The sequence below is a fragment of the Crocodylus siamensis genome, chromosome 11 (assembly GCF_052110815.1).
Source record: "Crocodylus siamensis isolate JL-2025a chromosome 11, ASM5211081v1, whole genome shotgun sequence".
NCBI classification, from domain to species: Eukaryota; Metazoa; Chordata; order Crocodylia; family Crocodylidae; genus Crocodylus; species Crocodylus siamensis.
In genome coordinates this window covers 45,545,721-45,563,298 of record NC_143405.1, presented here as the reverse complement: position 1 = coordinate 45,563,298, position 17,578 = coordinate 45,545,721, and the positions used below count along the sequence as shown (strand labels likewise).

The window sequence follows — 17,578 nt, the reverse complement described above, 5'->3', positions numbered from 1 at the left end:
TTTAGTCCAAATTTGCTTATTTTCTTGGTGTTTGGCCTAAAACATCATCTTAAACCTTCTCTCTTCTCTAAGTCCTGCTGCTTTTGTAGTTTACCTGCAGGTGCTTCTTCGATCCCCTGGGCCAGGGAGGTAAGGAACAGTAAAGTTATGGCATGCTTCTTCCATGGGCTGTGGAAGTGATGTTGCCCCATTGGTGCCTATTTATAGAGGAACCTTTCCAGAGGGTTCTCTGAATGACATGTCAATCCATTTCCTTTTCAGGCAGAATATCTTGCAGCTCTGAAGTTGGTAACCCCCCCCTCCAAACAAAACAAAACAAAACAAAAAAACCCAAAAAAAAGCAGGAGCAGCAGTAGCAGAAGGGGTACAATATGCATTATCCAGGGTGGGATGGGAAACAAGAAAGTCTTGTGAATGAAGGGCCATTACATTTGAGTAATGAGTCTGTGACAATTGAAGAAAAATGGCTGTCTGTTACAGTGTGAAAACTTTTTTTTCTTTCTATTTAGAAAATATATATTCCCATTTAGATGAAGAGAGTTCAGAATCTTCAACCTATGCTGCAGCGCTCCATGTGGAAAGGCTCCGGCCCCGGCCAAAAGTGTTCATCTGCTATTCGAGTAAAGATTGCCAAAAACACATTAACGTCATCCAGTGCTTTGCTTATTTCCTTCAGGATTTTTGTGGTTGTGAGGTAGCCCCACTTTTCTCCTCTTAATGTGTAGAATTGCCTCGTTCAAAACAGGACACGTAAAGCTCCTCATAGCCTGTCCTTAAAACATTTTAAGTAGTCAGAGAGATTCAAGTCTCTTCCTGATACACAGACTAATTCCCATTTTCGCTTCTGCCAATCTCCTGCATGAATTTTCTCTGTGTAGAGAAGAGAACAGACCACAGAATACATAAAATGTAGCACCAGAGATAATGTGCACTGCGTCAGTCCTGATACACTCACTCAGCCATCCTTAGCCCTTCATTCATTAACTATCCTGTTTAGTTATCAGGGTTTGTATCTGTCTCCTTTAGAATGTAGTCACAAAGAGATACTTAGAATAGCTCAAGGCTTGTATTGTCCGTGTTCCCCCCCCCTCCCCCCCCCCCCCGATTCATAGTACTATCCAAAAAATATCGAAATCACAATGTGAAAGACTAGGCTCAAATTTTTTAGCTCTTTCCTAAACCTGAACCAAAGTGTAACAGTTAAATTATAAAATGGCAACATGATTATTAGTTTACAGAAAGCATTTACATTTTTTTGTTTAAACTTTGCTATCATCACTGGGATTCTAAGTTTACAACATATGATAAGTGAATTTAAATAAGTGTTCAATCATTTAGCAAGCCTGACCCCTAGTGGAAAACAACATTATTTAAAATAATTGTTTTATTGATTTAGACATCTTTGGAAATATACATCATTTACTTATGAACTTCAAGCAGTCAGTATGAGATGTTTTCACTTGTGACCTAGCAGCATGTATGTAGAATGGCATTAAAGGCAAATTAGTTACTACTTCTGTTTTTGAACATATGTACTGTGACATGTTTGGAATCATTTAATACAGGGGTTTTCAATCTTTTTTAATAAGTGTACCCCTGGTGGCCGGACACGGAATGCTGAGGTAGGGGCAGTGGAACATAGCCAGCATGGGGTGGTGGATGGCAGTGGCAGCTACTGCCACATACAAGCTTCCCCTTCCCCCCACCCCCACATCTGACCAGCCAGGTGTGGCATGCAGAGGGGTACCACTGCCCTCCACCTGCCCCAGCCCTGCTCCTAGGAGGTGGTGACACTGGGTGGTGGGTGCATACCCCTTAGGGCCTTCCCAAGTATCCCTGGGGGTACACATGCCCCTGGTTGCAAACCCCTGATTTAATATTTAATAAACAATAAACACCTGAAGACTTATTAAGTATCTCTGATATATGTAGCCTTCACAAGCTATTACTTCTTCCATTTAAACACCAACTGACATGCTCCTTTCTTTCCCAGGTGGCCCTGGATTTATGGGAGGATTTAAAGATTTGTAAAGAAGGGCAGAAAGAATGGCTTAATCAAAAAATCAGTGAGTCTCAGTTTATCATCATTGTGTGTTCCAAAGGGATGAAATACTTTGTGGAAAAAAAGAACTGGAAGCACAAGGGAACAAGCAAAGACATTGGGAAAGGAGAACTCTTTCTATTTGCAGTGTCTACCATTGCAGAGAAGCTGCGTCAAGCAAAGCAAAATTCAGATGACCTCTGCAAGTTCATTGCAGTCTACTTTGATTACTCCTGCGAAGGTGATATTCCTGGCATTCTGGATCTAAGTACAAAGTACAAGCTCATGGATAACCTGCCTCAGCTTTACTCTCACCTACACTCCAGAGATCTCAGCTGTCAAGATTCAGAGGTGTATCTAGTAAATATTAGCAAAAGAAACTATTTCAGGAACAAATCTGGCCGTTCCCTTTATGTTGCCATTTGCAACATGCACCAGTTCATTGATCAGGAGCCAGATTGGTTTGAAAAACAGTTTATTCCATTTCCTCCACCTCCTTTACATTATCAAGAGCCTGTCATGGAAAAATTTGACTCAGGCTTGGTTTTAAATGACTTGGTGAATAAGCATGTGACTGAAGGGGATTTTTATCTGAAAACAGATGCAAATTCTATCCCTGCTATAAATTCAGACTCTCCATTTTTAATTCAGCACTTAAACCTTGGAGAAGATACAGAGACTCGGGATATTCAAGATGGTGGCTCTGTTCTTCAGCCTCTGTTGCACGTTGTAAAAGCTGCCAATCTCCCAGACATGCCAAGGGATTCTGGAATCTATGATTCTTCTGTTCCATCATCTGAATTATCTCTACCTTTAATGGAAGGACTTTTGACAGACCAAACTGAAACCTCTTCCATTACAGAGAGTGTCTCATCATCTTCAGGTTTAGGTAAAATGGAGTAGTTTTAAAAAAATCACATTAACACACAACATTCATGTTGCTGGCATACTTTTAGTTACATTAAGTTAGGGGCCATAAAAGAAGCTGGGGAAAAAGTTATATAAAATAGAGATGGTCAGAAATACAGGGTCTTCATAAAGTCTTTGTGGACTTTTAAACTTTAATAACTTAGGTTGTGCAAAAGGACTTTATTAAAACCCTGTATAGGAGTTTTTTATTGTGTTAAAAAAATTATCCAGATGTGAAAAATACATCAAAATTGTAAAATTAGAATTTTGGAAAAATGATGAGCCTTGTTTATGCGGTCTGAAAACCTGTTGTTAGGCTTTTTTAATGTTCCAGTTTTTAACCAGCTCTATTGGAACAAAGAACCGTTACTGTATTGCAATTAACTTAAGGTATCAGGCTTCTGATGACACATATTTTCCAATACAGTTGCTCTTATCTTCCTGACCATGATGTATTGATAAGCTGTGAGGTCAAGAACACGAGAGGAGTTGTATTTATTGCTATCAAAATTCTACCTGCTGAATTTCACCTTTTCTCAAATCAAACCTCAATAGCATAACTAGGGGTGGGTGAGAGGGGCATCTGCTCCAGGCACCAAGTTAGGAGGAGGACAAGAATCACCCCCATGTCCGTGGCGTATGTGCCCTGGAAGCAAGAGCAGCCTCCTAGCTTACCCATGCTGGGAACTCCAAAACAGTCCCCAGCTGCTGCTGCTTTAAGAGCAACAGTCGGGGTGGGCGGAGCATAAGGCCAGGGCAGTAGCAGGAGCAGCAGCTCAGCCAGAGACTCTAGGACAGGAGTGGGCTGTGACAGCTTGAGGCCGACACAACCTTGCGCTCCCAGGGTCTCTGTGGAGACCTGCCCAGAGTAGTGCTGCTAGGGCACATGCGTGGGCAGGCAGCTGCTCTAGGGCTGGGACTGGGGCCCAGGTGGGAATCTTGCAACGGTGATGGCATGGGCTGAAGCTGGGCAGAGCTGTGATCCACTGCCGACACACCCTTGCAACGAGTACAGGTTCCACAGCAGGAGTGTGTGGGCAGCAGATCATGGCCCTGTCCCGTCTCTGGCCCACGCTGTCACGGCTGCAAGATCCCAGCCCAGGTTCTGGTCCCAGAGCAGCTCCTTACCCAGCCATGTCCCGTGCCAGTGTGACTCTGGACTGGTCTCCGTGGAGACCCTAGGAGCGTGGGGCTGGGACAAGCCTGCTGCTCCTGGGGTCTCCATGGAGACTAGCTAGAGCGGCATGGGTAGGGGCTGTTTGGAAATGGAGTCTGGCCACTGGCCAGATCTGCCATTTTGCTCACCCCTGCTTTAGGAATTCCTAGCAGGGAAAGACTGCCGCCCTATCCCACCAGTCTGCCCTTAGTGTTTGCCCAGGGTGCCAGCTCTTCTTGTTATACCTCTGTGACGCAGGACAGGTAAATGTTATCATGAATTCAGTATGTGCTGAAACAAAGTCTTGTCCTTTAATTGTAAGTGATTTTCTGTTTTTGGGTATTAAAATATCAGACTCAGAGGGATGGCTTGCTGCAAGATTTGGTTTTGGGAGGGTAAAGTGGTGGTGAATATGGAAGGGAACGATTAGCAAGTCTTTTGGAACAATTATCTGCAATCTGAATGTGCAAACTTTAATCCTTTGGGAAAAATATGAATGTATTTACTCAATCAAGTAAACTGTGAACACCTCCTCAAACAGCCAGACACTCAAGATCTACATGTTCTTATTAATTCCCTCAGCAGTGCTAGTCCAGCTTTAACTCATGGTCCTGGGAGAGTGCATAGTTTGCATGCTGGTAGGCTTCTATCTGCATTAAACCAAACCAGCTTCAGGTTCTCTAGAATAACGCTCTGCCGGGACTCCCCTCCTGTTTTTATTTGGGAGCTGGCAGTGAAGTCACGTCTGCTGCCAGGTTCTCTCTCCAAAAGTTAATTCTCATTGTAACTAACATATTTTAACTAGCACATTTTAAAACTCTAGTGTTGACTGGCAAAGATGAACTCGAGGGAAGAGGTTTTGAGGCTGTCTAACAAACAGCAAGTATACTTGCCCAATCAAAGGAAACAAAATAGCCTTTGGTGTTTTTTTTCCCCAGTTTCTTCACCTAGTCCACCAACATTACACTAGTCTTGTTTGGAATGAATCTGAGCCAGATGGCCCTTCATCCAAGCCACGATTCATATTTCCACTGGGCAATGACGAGACTCCAAAATTGAGCATTGTTTGCTTCTTAAGCAACTGTAATCCAGATACTTTCCAAATGTCTCAAATACACTTCTTAATTCATAAGTACCTTTAATAGCGAGATGCACAAACATTATGTGATTGGTATGCATTTTCTGGAACTTAGGAGCAGTCACTGGTTCAAAATGACCTCTTGTAGGGGCTATTAAAAACACCTGTGAAATAAGACTTCCATCCTAACTACCCAACTTTAACAGTCACTTAAGTTGAGCATCACAATAAATCTCCCTATGTTTGTGCGGTTATCAGATGTCTATGCAAACCTCAGGCCAGATCTTTCCTTTCTTCTTTAAAATATTATCTGCTTTCATCTCTGAGTGCAAGTACAAATCCTAAAGGCCATCAATTTGGATACACTGTACTAAGGTTCAAGCTGACTGGGGAGTTCCCAAATCTCGTTCATTATGCTATAACATAAGGTCTTGGACAGACGTTCAGTTTTTTCCAGGAAGAGTCCTGTATGAGTGTACAGAAGTTCATAATTTTTTCCCAAAGTAAAAGTAATCACTCTGGGAGAAAAATAACTCAAAAATGACCCAAGTGAAGTGGCTTCCCAGAGAATGTATCCCAGGAGACAGAACTTGTGTACAGGCAGCCAGTGTGCTTCACTGCTTTTTTCTCCCCCTCCCACAGGGGAAGGGAGAGCGTGTATCAGTCCCAGACAAGCAGGGAGCAGAACACACTGACTGAATTCTTTGGGTTGGAAAAGCCCAGTGCTGAAGCACTTAGGGCATGTCCTACTACTGGCTTGTTCCCTGCCTGAATCACACTGCAACACTTAGGTGCTGGGAGGCATTCAAGCATGCTCCCTGCCCATGTGTATCTGGGCCGGACCACAGCAAGCTGGTAGAAGACAGCATGTGGTTGGGGGAAAGGAAAGCTGGAAGGCACTGTGCCCAGCACAGACCCAAGCTCCCACCTCCTCTGACCCTGCCATCCCTGTTTATATTCATTAAAAAAAAACAACCCAAAACCTACAGAGCTCTTTGGGCCATTGCTCTGGGGATCCCTGGCAACCAGCATCCACACTGCAGGCTCCTTGCTTCTTTGCTTGAACTTAAAAACAAACCTGGGGGAGTTGTCCTGGATGATGTGAATGTGTGTATGCAGCCTGAGTTTGTTGATCATTGATAACTGCTCTAAATAGCTGATTTTCAGAAAAGATTTGCATTGGTGGTTAGGTCTTAGGAATTAATCGTTATATATAGGTAGGGTGGCCATCATAGAAGACAGTCCGTTTTTTCTCTGTCCTCTATTGATACGAAACCAGATGTCTTTTGTGTTCTCCTTTTTTTCTTCTTGAAGATTGAAGAGAAAAATAGAGGACATAAAGGCATTGGGTTTCGTATCGATAGAGGACAGAGTAGCAGAAAACCGGAATGTCCTCTATAATGGCCACCCTACATATAGGTATAGTTGTATGTTGAACAAATAAAACAGTCATTCAAAAATAAAGTATAGTTTTCTCTTTGCAGGGGAAGAAGAATCTCCTGTAATCACTATCACAAAATCCCTAGTGCCTGGAATTTGTAAAGCAGAACTTCATTGTCACATCCATACTGATGACCTGGAGGCAATTGCACCTTTATAACTCATTACAAGAACGGTATGCAGCGCCACTTTATCAACAGCCTGTGTTTGTGCATCAACCACCGTGTTATCCCAGCACTAAATCTACTTGAAGAAACAAATATTCCCTGAAGGAGACGTGCTATTCTTAAGGGAATTTGTGGCCAGTAGACTTTTACCTGTTGATCTTTTATGATCTGAAAGTACAACATTGAAATAATTTAAAGTATATTTTGAAATTCCAACTATTACCAGCTTAAATCTCACACAGAAATGATACTGTTTATAAAGATAATTATAACAAATATTTTTTGTATTTTTTTTAAATTTTTGACTAAAAATAAAATAACTGGTTGCATGTGACATGGAATGTTAACCACCTTACATTTTGTAGCAGAACCTCTGGTTTAAAATGCTGAAATATTTGATGGCAGGAATGTGTTGGAGAATGAGCAGAAATATTTTTGTACAAAAAGTCATAAAATGCCAAAAGTGGATCTAGTGATTGTCCGTTACAGAAATATTCCTGGTTGTCCTTAGCGAAATTTTACCTCTTCTTCCACCTCCTTTGGCTCTCCAGAAAGTTAATCTATTACAGTCAAAAGGGAAATCATTTTCCCCCCATCTAAATTTTGACATGGATACAAGGGAAACATGTTCATTGACTGTCTCAGTTAAGCCAGGTCAGTCCAAGTGTGGTACAGTAGAAGGATACAGAACAAATATATTTGTTGGATTTTCTGATATTTTTGTCAAAGTGAACTGTTACTTAGAAACCTTTGTCTTCAGGTTTAATTAATTATTTTAAAAGTTTTTTCTGATTTTAAGATGAAATTCCTTTTCCACAAGTGTGTTGCCAGTTTGAGTTTACTGTATTATCAGGGCTGTGTTTCTAACTACTCTTGCTTAAGAATGCTGCAGCCAGTGAGTGGTGAACACTACAATGGATGCAGTAGGTGAAGCCGTTTTGCTAGCCTCTCCATAGCTAGGGTAATATATTTGGATTTCTTAGATGCCATTATCCATAAGCTTTTATGATCTCTCTCAAACAAGACCATTGTAACTCAGAAATGTCATTTATATAGTGGACACAAATAATAAATTTCCACACCCTGACTGAAATATGCAGTGGAAATGCAGTTTTCTCCCTTCCTGGAAAGATTGATAAGAGGAAAGAAATAAACACTGATCAGAGGAAAGGGACATCAAATCTTATTCTGTGTCTAGTGCCAGCCCTGAGAGGAATGTGCCAGTTGATAGATGTAAAGTTACTTCATTAAACAGTACTGCTTCCCTTTCATCTGGGTAAAGCAAATCACAGTATGCATTTACCGGAAGTGACTGGCTAACTGTACTCAATTGCCACTTGACAAATGCAAGCAGGTTATTTTGCAATTCCTAGTACTAAAAATTTCCAAGTAAATAGTATCCGTAGGTGCAGGTAAATAGTTCACAGTAGGGGCAATTCATCCATTTAAAACCAATATCATATTAAATACAATTCCAGTTATGAATGGATCTAGTCCTATTAATCTAAAGAAAGTAGCATGTTTGGTCTTTCTGTTGCAATGATGATTTAGTTGAGTCTTTAGCCAAGAAATCCTCACTGCTTCTAGAAAGTAATTCAATAAGAGAAATCAAATTGTATAGTCACAAATCTAGGCACTGTTATAATATAAACAGTAAATAATAGTAAAGGATTACCTGTTCAAAGATGTTTCCTTAATTTATTAACTCGATATTAAATTCTGCCTAAATTGCACCCTGGACAGTGCTGTTGACATGGGGTTGTTATAGTTGTAAATCAGGGTATTATCAGCCTGTGAAATGCTGACACTCTTTCTATATTACTATATTAGTTTAGCAACTACGGTTGTCAGATTAAATAGTTATTTTTAGTGCCTTAGTCTAATGAATAACTGATGCCATTAAATACAACAGCAATGACACTCTTTAAAATTTTTTCTGGGAGGGGAACTTTGTCTCTGTACAGGCTCACTCTGATCTTTACTATTTGGATTTATCTATGGCTGGGAATCAGTAATGTCTTCACATGCAAAGAGAAATGTCCTTTACAACTTTTGTGCATAAAACATTATAACACATTTAAGTGCAATGAACATTGGCAGAACCCAGCACACTTTAACTTTAGTATGATACGGAACTATAGCATATTGAGAAAGAGATGTACATGCCTGTATTTATTTACCTTGATCTTCATGGGCTGTTGTTCACTGTCACGTTTCAGGAAGTGAATACTTTAACTAGCAAGGCTAAAATGACAGTAATCTTTTATATTTAAATAGAGCATGAACTTGCCAAAAGCCAGAAAGAGACAACCAACTGCACATGATTTTACATCTCATGCCAAGAGCTGTTCTGAAAACAAGATTTTTAAAGTTGTCTCAACCTTTGGAAGCTTAAAAATACATGGAACAAATTAGGATGGGTAATGTAAAATAAATCTTTGCTCAGCCAGTTCAGTTGTGGAGGAAACTGACTTTGTGTGATTTGTGTATTTGCATTTGGCCATTCCTGAGCCCCAGCACAAAGGGGAATGATAAGGAAGGGTGAGACAAAGGAAAAAGCAGTAATGATGGATCCGTCACTGCACAGCTGTACTATTCTCTTCCATACGTACTGCCTGCATCAAGCTTGCTGTTGTAGCTGAGGAAGAGCTTCTTTCCTATTCTGTAAAATGAGGAATTTGGCTTTTCCCACTAGAAATCCCCAGCTCACAGCTTGTTTTGGGCTAGGATAAAGACTTGAACTCCATTAGAAACTATAGCAAAACTCACAGGGTTTCACTGAGCTTTTAACAAGCAAAGTTATTTTAAAGTTTGACTGATAAATCCTGTGGAAACTAATATTTGTATTTTCTTATGAATTTGCTGTACAATCCTTCAAATCTTAACCATCTTTTAAAGCAGTATCCAATCTATGGAACTACTCCAACCAGATTTATTTCAGTCAAATATGTTTTTCCTGTCTGAGTAGAAGGTGGAAGGCTCATTTTGATGCCTTTGGCGCAGGAAGGGGACAGAGGGGAATTGTTTTGGTCATACTATACAGATGGCAGAAAAACAGGCATACCTTCTTGGAGTTTGATTTTTAGTACGGGGGTTACAAGATGGGAAAATTTTTTTTTTTTCTTTGTAGTGAATTTTTTAAAAGTTGACCACTCTGAAGAATATTGTGTATGTTTTAGGGAGGCAGAGAATTGTTCATGTATTTGTAAAAATTCTGTTTTCCCCCTAGGAGATCACCAACAAACTTTTTTGTAAAAATATTAAGAAACCAAATATGTTAATATACATTTTAGACATTAGCTTACTACTTTTTTCATGTGTTTAGTAAAATCTAAGCAGAATGTAAATGGTAAAAGGATCCCTCGTGTTTCTGCTTGATTCTACAAGTAAGTGGAAATGCAGTAACTTGGATATGTTGATAACATGTTTTTTGGAAGGGTGAAAAAGTAGTTGAAAGGTAAAAATGCAAGACGTAGTTGCATGTTTAATATATACATTGAAAAATATAGCTGTTACCATATTTTGTACTGTATATGAACTGTTGATAGACAGCAGCTGATATTTGCAGAAATTTACTTGTTATGGTACCATAATCTAGAAGTTAAACATCAAAATAAAAAGTCAAAATATTTTGTCTTGTTCTTTTAATTTAAAAAATATGCATTTTTCTGGGGCATTCCTTTTGGTGGGTTTTTTGTTTTTTTTTTAGGTGTTTTTCAGTTGTGCCATTTCCTTGTGCTTCTCAGCAGAATATGAGATTTGGTAATTTTATTTAATAAAATAGGCCATTTAAAATTAAATAAAGCACACACGAACTGTCTAACTGTTTATATGTCACATTTAAGAGATTAAATTGTATATTGAGGGACTTTTGAGATAATCAAGCAACTGTAAGAAACTAGTTGTTTGCAAGTTTTATCTAGGAAGATGAATTCAATCAATTTAAATTATTCTACATAAATGTGCCATCATAATTAGTTCTGTAGGTACCCCCAGAAGATTCCTCGCAATATGTTATTGCTGCATGTCAAATGAAGTCTAAACACATCAGCTAAAAATAACGTAATAACTTGGATTAGATTACCTCGTTTCACAAGAAGCAAAAATATATGGATTTTATATATGTTTTTTTTGTCAGCCAAATTGATAGTCTGCTCTAGTAAGTGTTTTTGGAATAGGTTCAGGCATAGCTGGGCATTGTCAACACTAGATAATAGTATGAGAACATGTAAAGAATGTATTATGAATTGTCTATTTAGAAAATTGAACTATTTGTAATTGTTTTGGTATAAGCCCAAGCAATCCTTGGGTGTATCCAAATAAGCGTGCACATATTTTCCTGGGGACAAACAGCAGCGACCCATAGTTGTGCCACTGCTACTTGTCCCTGGGGAATGCCCCTGCACGCATGCTCTGGCAGGTGCAGATTGCTCTGGGCGAGTTAGGGAAAACTGGGGCCAGAACCTGAGCTGGCCACAGCCTTAGCTGGGGTTCTGGGGGTCTCCTGGGGCTGCAGCAGTGCTAATCCAGGCACACGGAGCCTGGCCAGTAGCTGGCCAGGCTCTAGTTGCAGGCAGCTCACACTGCAGCCATATGTGCCACCCTGCTTTTTTTCCTGCATATTTTTTTTTAGATACCAGGAGTTCCTAGTATCTAATTTTGTCCCTGAGCTACAAATATGAAGCACAGAGAGCCCTTTCATGTGTGGTGTGTGCATTTTGCAGCGCCTTAAAAGCCTTTGAGGCTCTGCAAAATGCACATACCTCTCATCTGGATGTGCCCCTTGTGTTCAAACAAGTCATGCTGAATCAGTTTGTTTTGCATTTACAGTGGTGATCTCTTAAAGATCTCTTGATCTTTTCAGTTACAGTGTCCTTTGACCTTTTAACAATTCTTGACTCTATTCTGAGTAGCGGTGGATTCTGGGAGATTTTGTAAAGTCACTAGTGCACTGTGAAATAAGACTAGTGGGACCAATTGAACCATTTCAGCTCATCTACAGCCGCAGTGGTACTAAACAAGTTCAAGCTGAACTGGTCTGAAAAAGTAAATGTGCAGAAAGAGAGAGCATTTTCTGACTGCTTAATGGATTTTACTGGTTTCATTTCTCAAGCATAAACCAGACCAGTATGTCATCTGCAAGACTTCAGCAGCACACAAATATTCAAGACAGAAGCTGGAGGAGTGCTTTACCCAAGTGAAACTAAAAGTCTTGAAGATTGTTTGAAAAACCTTATTTTAGTTCTTAAAGCATGATTTTATCACTCTGGCGATACCCAAAAGTGTTATAACAGATGTACTCTGCATTTTCTATACATGATTGTAAATCACAGTTAAAGTGTTCACATAACTTACTGTCACTTTTCAGTAATAACCCACAAAGTGGATGATGGAATATCACTGGATCAAAAACATTTGAGCAGTGATATCGCAACAGATGGAACACAAGATCACACAAAGGGTTTGGAAGACTAATACAATATTGACTGCCCGTCTCTGCTCAGTGATTTGATCCCATGCTGCCTTTGCCCGGGCAGCTGGTCTTACTCGCCAAGGAACCTTGTGTAGACCCCAGAGGGTTCCTCGATTTACCTTCGGGGTATCCCCCAAACTTGCCTGCCATGACTTTGGATAATCCTTCAGGGGAGGGGGTCCTCTCTGAGGATGCCTCCAGAGTTGTCACGTGTCCTGGCAGACATTCATGGCACTCCTAACTCCCCTACACCCCGCACACATGCCAAACTACGAAATGAGCCTCAGGATCTTTTGCGGCTAGCCCCTGTTGATGTCTTCCTCGGTTCCCATGTGTCCTCTCTCATGGATGGGCGCCTCAGGCTCAGGCCAGACTCAGAGGGTCTGGTGACACTCTGCCTTCAGAGTTGTCCCTCTTGATGCTCTGTGTGTTCTACGACGGATGCTGCCGGTCATCGCCACATTCTCATGTGGTGTGCTAGGCTAACCTGCTCTAGGCACGGAACTAAAATAGATCAGATTAAGAAAGAAAAACCAAGACAGAACACTCACCACCAGAAAACCCCATGCCACAGGAACACCCCAATATGAAAGAAAAAGGAATAAAGACGAGACTACAAGGAGAACGAGACAAAGAGAAGGAAAAAAAGAGAAGAGGAGCAACCACGGGGGAAGTCCCATGTCCCCTTCGCCCCTAATGCCCCTGGACTAACGCATCCCCTCGGTCAGGACCCGTGCCTTCACCCCAGCTGGGGTTTCTCTTATCCCCTATGGGATCCGCCTCTGCCTGGGGTTGTGGCACCTGCCGCCTCCGGCAGCAGCTCCCTCGCTGGCTCTTGCCGTTGCCACTGCCAGCCTCCCTGCCGGTCTTCCCCGGCGCAGGGATCTCCCGCAGCTCCTGCTGCTGCCACCACTGCCAGCTGCAGTGGCTGGATGCGCTCTGCTGGGTGGTTCCTCGCCGCTCCTCCAGCACTGGGCGTCCTCCCTCCTGTGCTCTCGGGGCTGGTTTTTATCTTCACCAGGTGATGTCTCTTCGTGATGTCACCCAGCTCTAGCTGGAGATGAGTGCGCCTGATAAACTGCTCGGGCAGTTTTCCCTGGCTTGCTTCCTCGCTTCTTTGGACCCCTGCAACAGGTAGATTTTCTCCTTCTTTTATTTTCACCTGGGTTCTGCCTCGGATGAGGCTTCCCTTTTGCCTGCTTCTGCGTCCCTGGGACATTGACCCCCAAATTAGAATAATACAAGATGTATTCATTTTAATCTATCCTTTATGCTTGCTGAGATTTTATTATCAACATCAGTGTTGGATCTGATGTAGATCAAGGGTATTGTATTGCCCAAGATGGTAGCCTACATCCGTGGACCTTAGTTGAAAATACATTTCAGCCTTCTCAAGAATTCCTGACTTCAGTACTTGGGCATTTACACACAGCCATGGCCCTCTGCTGGTATATCAGTCTTGTTGGTTAGAAGCATCAGAAATGGTTCATCATTGTCCTGTGGTCACTCTGATAGCTGGGATGGTTCAGCAGTGCCATAGGACAGTTATAAGCCAATCTCCTCATGTTAAATAGTACTGATACGGGGGACAGTATTCCATGCATTGAGCAGGCTATGTACCACCTTTGCAGCCTGGAATGCACAGTGTGGGCATGTTAGGGACAGAACAAGGGAAGGGAGAGGTTGATATGGGACAGACCTGCTGCACGCTGATAATTTTGTGCCCCTGGAGCCATGAAGCATGGATGCAAATTTGGGCAGTTTGCACAGTTTGAAACACTCCAGGAACAGTTCATCAATCACCAGCAGTCCCTGAATATGTCTCCTTTGTAACTATCATGGTGCTTTTGCTAGTGCAAGGATGAATCAGCCTTACCATGTTTGGCAACCGTATGAAATGGGAACCAATCAGGAGCAACTTGACTGACTTCTCTGAACTACACCAAGATTAAACTGATAAGTGATAGAACAGTTAGGTCCATTATTATTTAAAAATAAATTACAAACCTGTGGATGTTCCCTTAAGAAGTTATGTTAGTCATCAACAGAAAGGGAGCTGAATGCTCTTTATAGCAGTTTTGTAAATGTGCCAAAGTGTGGGTTAGGTGAAAGAAAGGAAACCACAGTCATGTTGCAGGATAACTGTTGTGGCTGCACTACAGCTAATGACAGTGTGGTGGAAATAAAAGTAACAGTTCTCAGTTTGTAGTCATGTGCTTTGACTTGTAGTACCTGAAAAAGTACAGCTACACCATATTTATTTGCAGAAGGTGGTGTCATGCCTTCTATATTTTATTTTTAATAAGGAATTTAACATCTTTTTAATAAACCTATAATACATATTGATTATTTTTAGTCATTTCAAACTGTGAATTAAGTTCATTGAACACTTGTAATTTAACTGTACAATAGAACTATGATGTGTTTGGAATAACAGAGACTTGGTAGGATAACTTGCATGACTGGTAGATATAAAATGTTCAGGAAGGACAGGCAGGGGAAAAGAGAAGTTTTAATTTATGTAAAAGAGCTGTATGATTGATCAGAGCTCCAGTATGAAACTGGAGATTAGCCTGTTGAAAGACTCTGGATTAGGGTCAGAGGGAAGCGCAAAAAGGGTGATATCATGGAGGATGTCTGCTATAGACCACCTGACCAGGAGGAGGATGTGAATGAAGCTTTCTTTAGACAGCTAACAGAAGTTTCCCAATCACAGGCCCTGGTTCTCATGGGGGACTTCAATCACCTTGACATCTGCTGGGAGAGTAATACAGCAGTGCATACACAATCCAGGAAGTTTTTGGAGAATGCTGGGAACAACTTCCTGGTGCAAGAGTTGGAGAGGCCAACTTGGGGGCCGTGCTCTTCTTGACCTGCAGCTCACAAATAGGGAAGATTTGGCAGAGAATGCAGAAGTGGGCAGCAGATGACTGAGTTCAGGATCCCAAGGAAAGAAAAGAAGGAGAGCAGCAGAGAAAGGATCCTGGTCTGCTTCAGAAAAGCAGACCTCAACTCCCACAGGGAACTGATTAGTAGTATCCCTTGGGAGGCCAGTCTGAGGAGGAAAGGAGTCCAGGAGATGCAGCTTAGAAACCTTACTGAGGATGCAGGAATGAACCAGCCTAGTGCGCAGGAAGACTAGCAAGTATGGCAGAAGACCAGCTTGGCTGAGTAGAGAATTCTTCAATGAGCTAAAACACAAAAAGGAGTCTTACCAGAAGTAGACACAAACAACTAGGGAGGAGTATAAGAGCATTGCTTGCGCATGTAGGGATGAAATCAGGAAGGCCAATGCACACTTGCGGTTGCAGCTAGCAAAGGATGTGAAGGGTAACAAGAAGGGTTTCTACATATATGTCAGCAACAAGATGATCAGGGAAAATGTAGGTTTCTTACTTTATCGGGGAGGCAGACTGGTGACAGATGCTGCAGAGAAGGCCAGAGTATTCAATGCCTTTTTAATGTCAGTCTTTACAGGCTAGGTCAGCTCCTAGACTACTGCATCTGGTAGCACAGTTTGAGGGGAAAGTGAGCAGCCAGCAGTGGCAAAAGAACAGGTTAGAGACCATTTAGAAAAACTGGACGGGTTACAAGTCCATGGAGTGCTGAGGGAATTGACTGATGTGCTGCCATTTGAAAACTTGTGATTGGGGGAGGTCCTGGATGATTGGAAAAGGACAAATATAGTGCCCATATTTAAGAAAGGGAAGGAGAAGGATCCAGAGAACTACAGCCTGGTCAGCCTCACCTCAGTTGCTGGAAAAGTCATGGAGTAGATCCTCAAGGAATCCATTTCTAAGCACTTGGAGGAGAAGGTGGTTAGGAAGTCAGCATGGATTCACCAAGGGCAAATAATGCCTGACCAACCTGATTGCCTTCTCTGAGTTGCCTGGCTCTGTGGAGGTGGGGAGATCCGTGGATGTAATAAATGTTGACTTTAGCAAGGCTTTTGATACAAGTCTCCTACAACATTCTTGCAAGTAAGCTAAGAAAGTACAGGTTGGATGAAGGGAGTGTAAGGTGGATAGAAAAGTGCCTGCATTATCAGGCTCCAAGGCAATCAATGTTCAGTTGGCAGCCAATATCAACTACAGTATTGTACTATATTTTCATTAACAAGTTTGCAGATAACACCAAGCTGGGGGAGTAGTAGATCCATGGAGGGTAGGGCTAGGATTCAGAGAGACCTTGACAAATTGGAGGATTGAACCAAAAGAAATCTCATGAGGTTCAATAAGGACAAATGCAAAGTCCTGCACTTAAGACTGAACAATCCCAGGCTGGGCACTGACTGGCTTTGCAAAAAAGAACCTGAGGGTTACAGTGGACAATAAGCTGAATATGAGCCCACAGTGTGCCCTTGTTGCTAAGAATGGCATACTGCGCTATATTAGTAGGGTTGTTGCCAACAGATCAAGGGAAGTGATTATTTACCTCTATTTGGCACTGGTGAAGCCACATGTGGAGTCCTGTGTCCTGTTTTGAGGCCCCCAGTACAGAAAGTATGTGGACAAATTGGAGAGAGTCTAGCAAAGCGCAACAAACATGGTTAGGGACCTCATGACTTATGGGGAGAGGCTGAGGGAACTAGGCTTTAGTCTTAAGAAGAGAAGACACAGCAGATTTATTAGCAACCTACAACTACCCGAAGGGGGATTCGAAATAGGATGAAGCTAGACTGTTCTCAGTGATGGCAAATGACAGAACAAGGAGCAATGGTCTCAAGTTGCAGCAAGGGAAGTTTAGGGATATAAAGAAAAACTCTTACTAGGAGGGTAGTAAAACATTGGAGCAGGTTACCCAGAAAGATACTGGACGCTCCATCCTTGGAGGTTTTTAAGACCTGGCTAGACAAAGCCTTGGCTGGGATGATCTAGGTGATGTGTAGTGGGGGCACAGGAGGACACGGGCTCCCCCTAAAATTGGCCATTACCAAAGCTGCCACCAGCTTCTGTGGGCAGTCACCATTCCCCCCCCCACAAGTCACCACGGCTACCGGCGTATGCGGGCAGGCTCTGCTCGCCACTCGCTGACACTGCTGCTGACATCTGTGGGTAGTCACTGCTCACCACCTTCACTGCCACTGGTGTCTGTGGGCGGTCCCCAGTACTGCATACAAATAGTGTCCCCCCAGCCTTGGGAGGCACCAGTCGTTCATGGGGATGGTCCTGCTTTGAGCAGGGGGTTGGACTAGATGTGACCTCCTGAGGTCCCTTCCAACTTGAATTTTGTATGATTCTGTGATTCTAACCAGTGTTAAATTTAATTTAAACTAAATGCAAGTGTGTGTGTATGCAACATTAAGGATGCAAAA

At 42.1% G+C, this 17,578-nt stretch overlaps 1 protein-coding gene across 6 annotated transcripts in view; it reads left to right on the top strand.

Annotated features, from left to right (window-relative positions):
* The window catches only part of IL17RD (interleukin 17 receptor D), an 81,967-nt gene extending 71,546 nt beyond the window's left edge, over positions 1-10,421 (top strand). For 4 of the 6 annotated variants that reach the window (XM_090021333.1, XM_090021331.1, XM_090021337.1 and 1 more), the window contains exons 11-13: positions 510-694; positions 1,994-2,930; positions 6,669-10,421. In XM_090021333.1, the coding sequence (XP_089877459.1) occupies positions 510-694; positions 1,994-2,930; positions 6,669-6,784 (1,238 nt within the window). In that variant the 3' untranslated portion in view covers positions 6,785-10,421. The remainder of the gene's footprint in view (positions 1-509; positions 695-1,993; positions 2,931-6,668) is intronic. The other 2 variants (XM_090021332.1, XM_090021335.1) reach the window with 1 other exon arrangement.
* Positions 10,422-17,578: the final 7,157 nt, after the last annotated feature.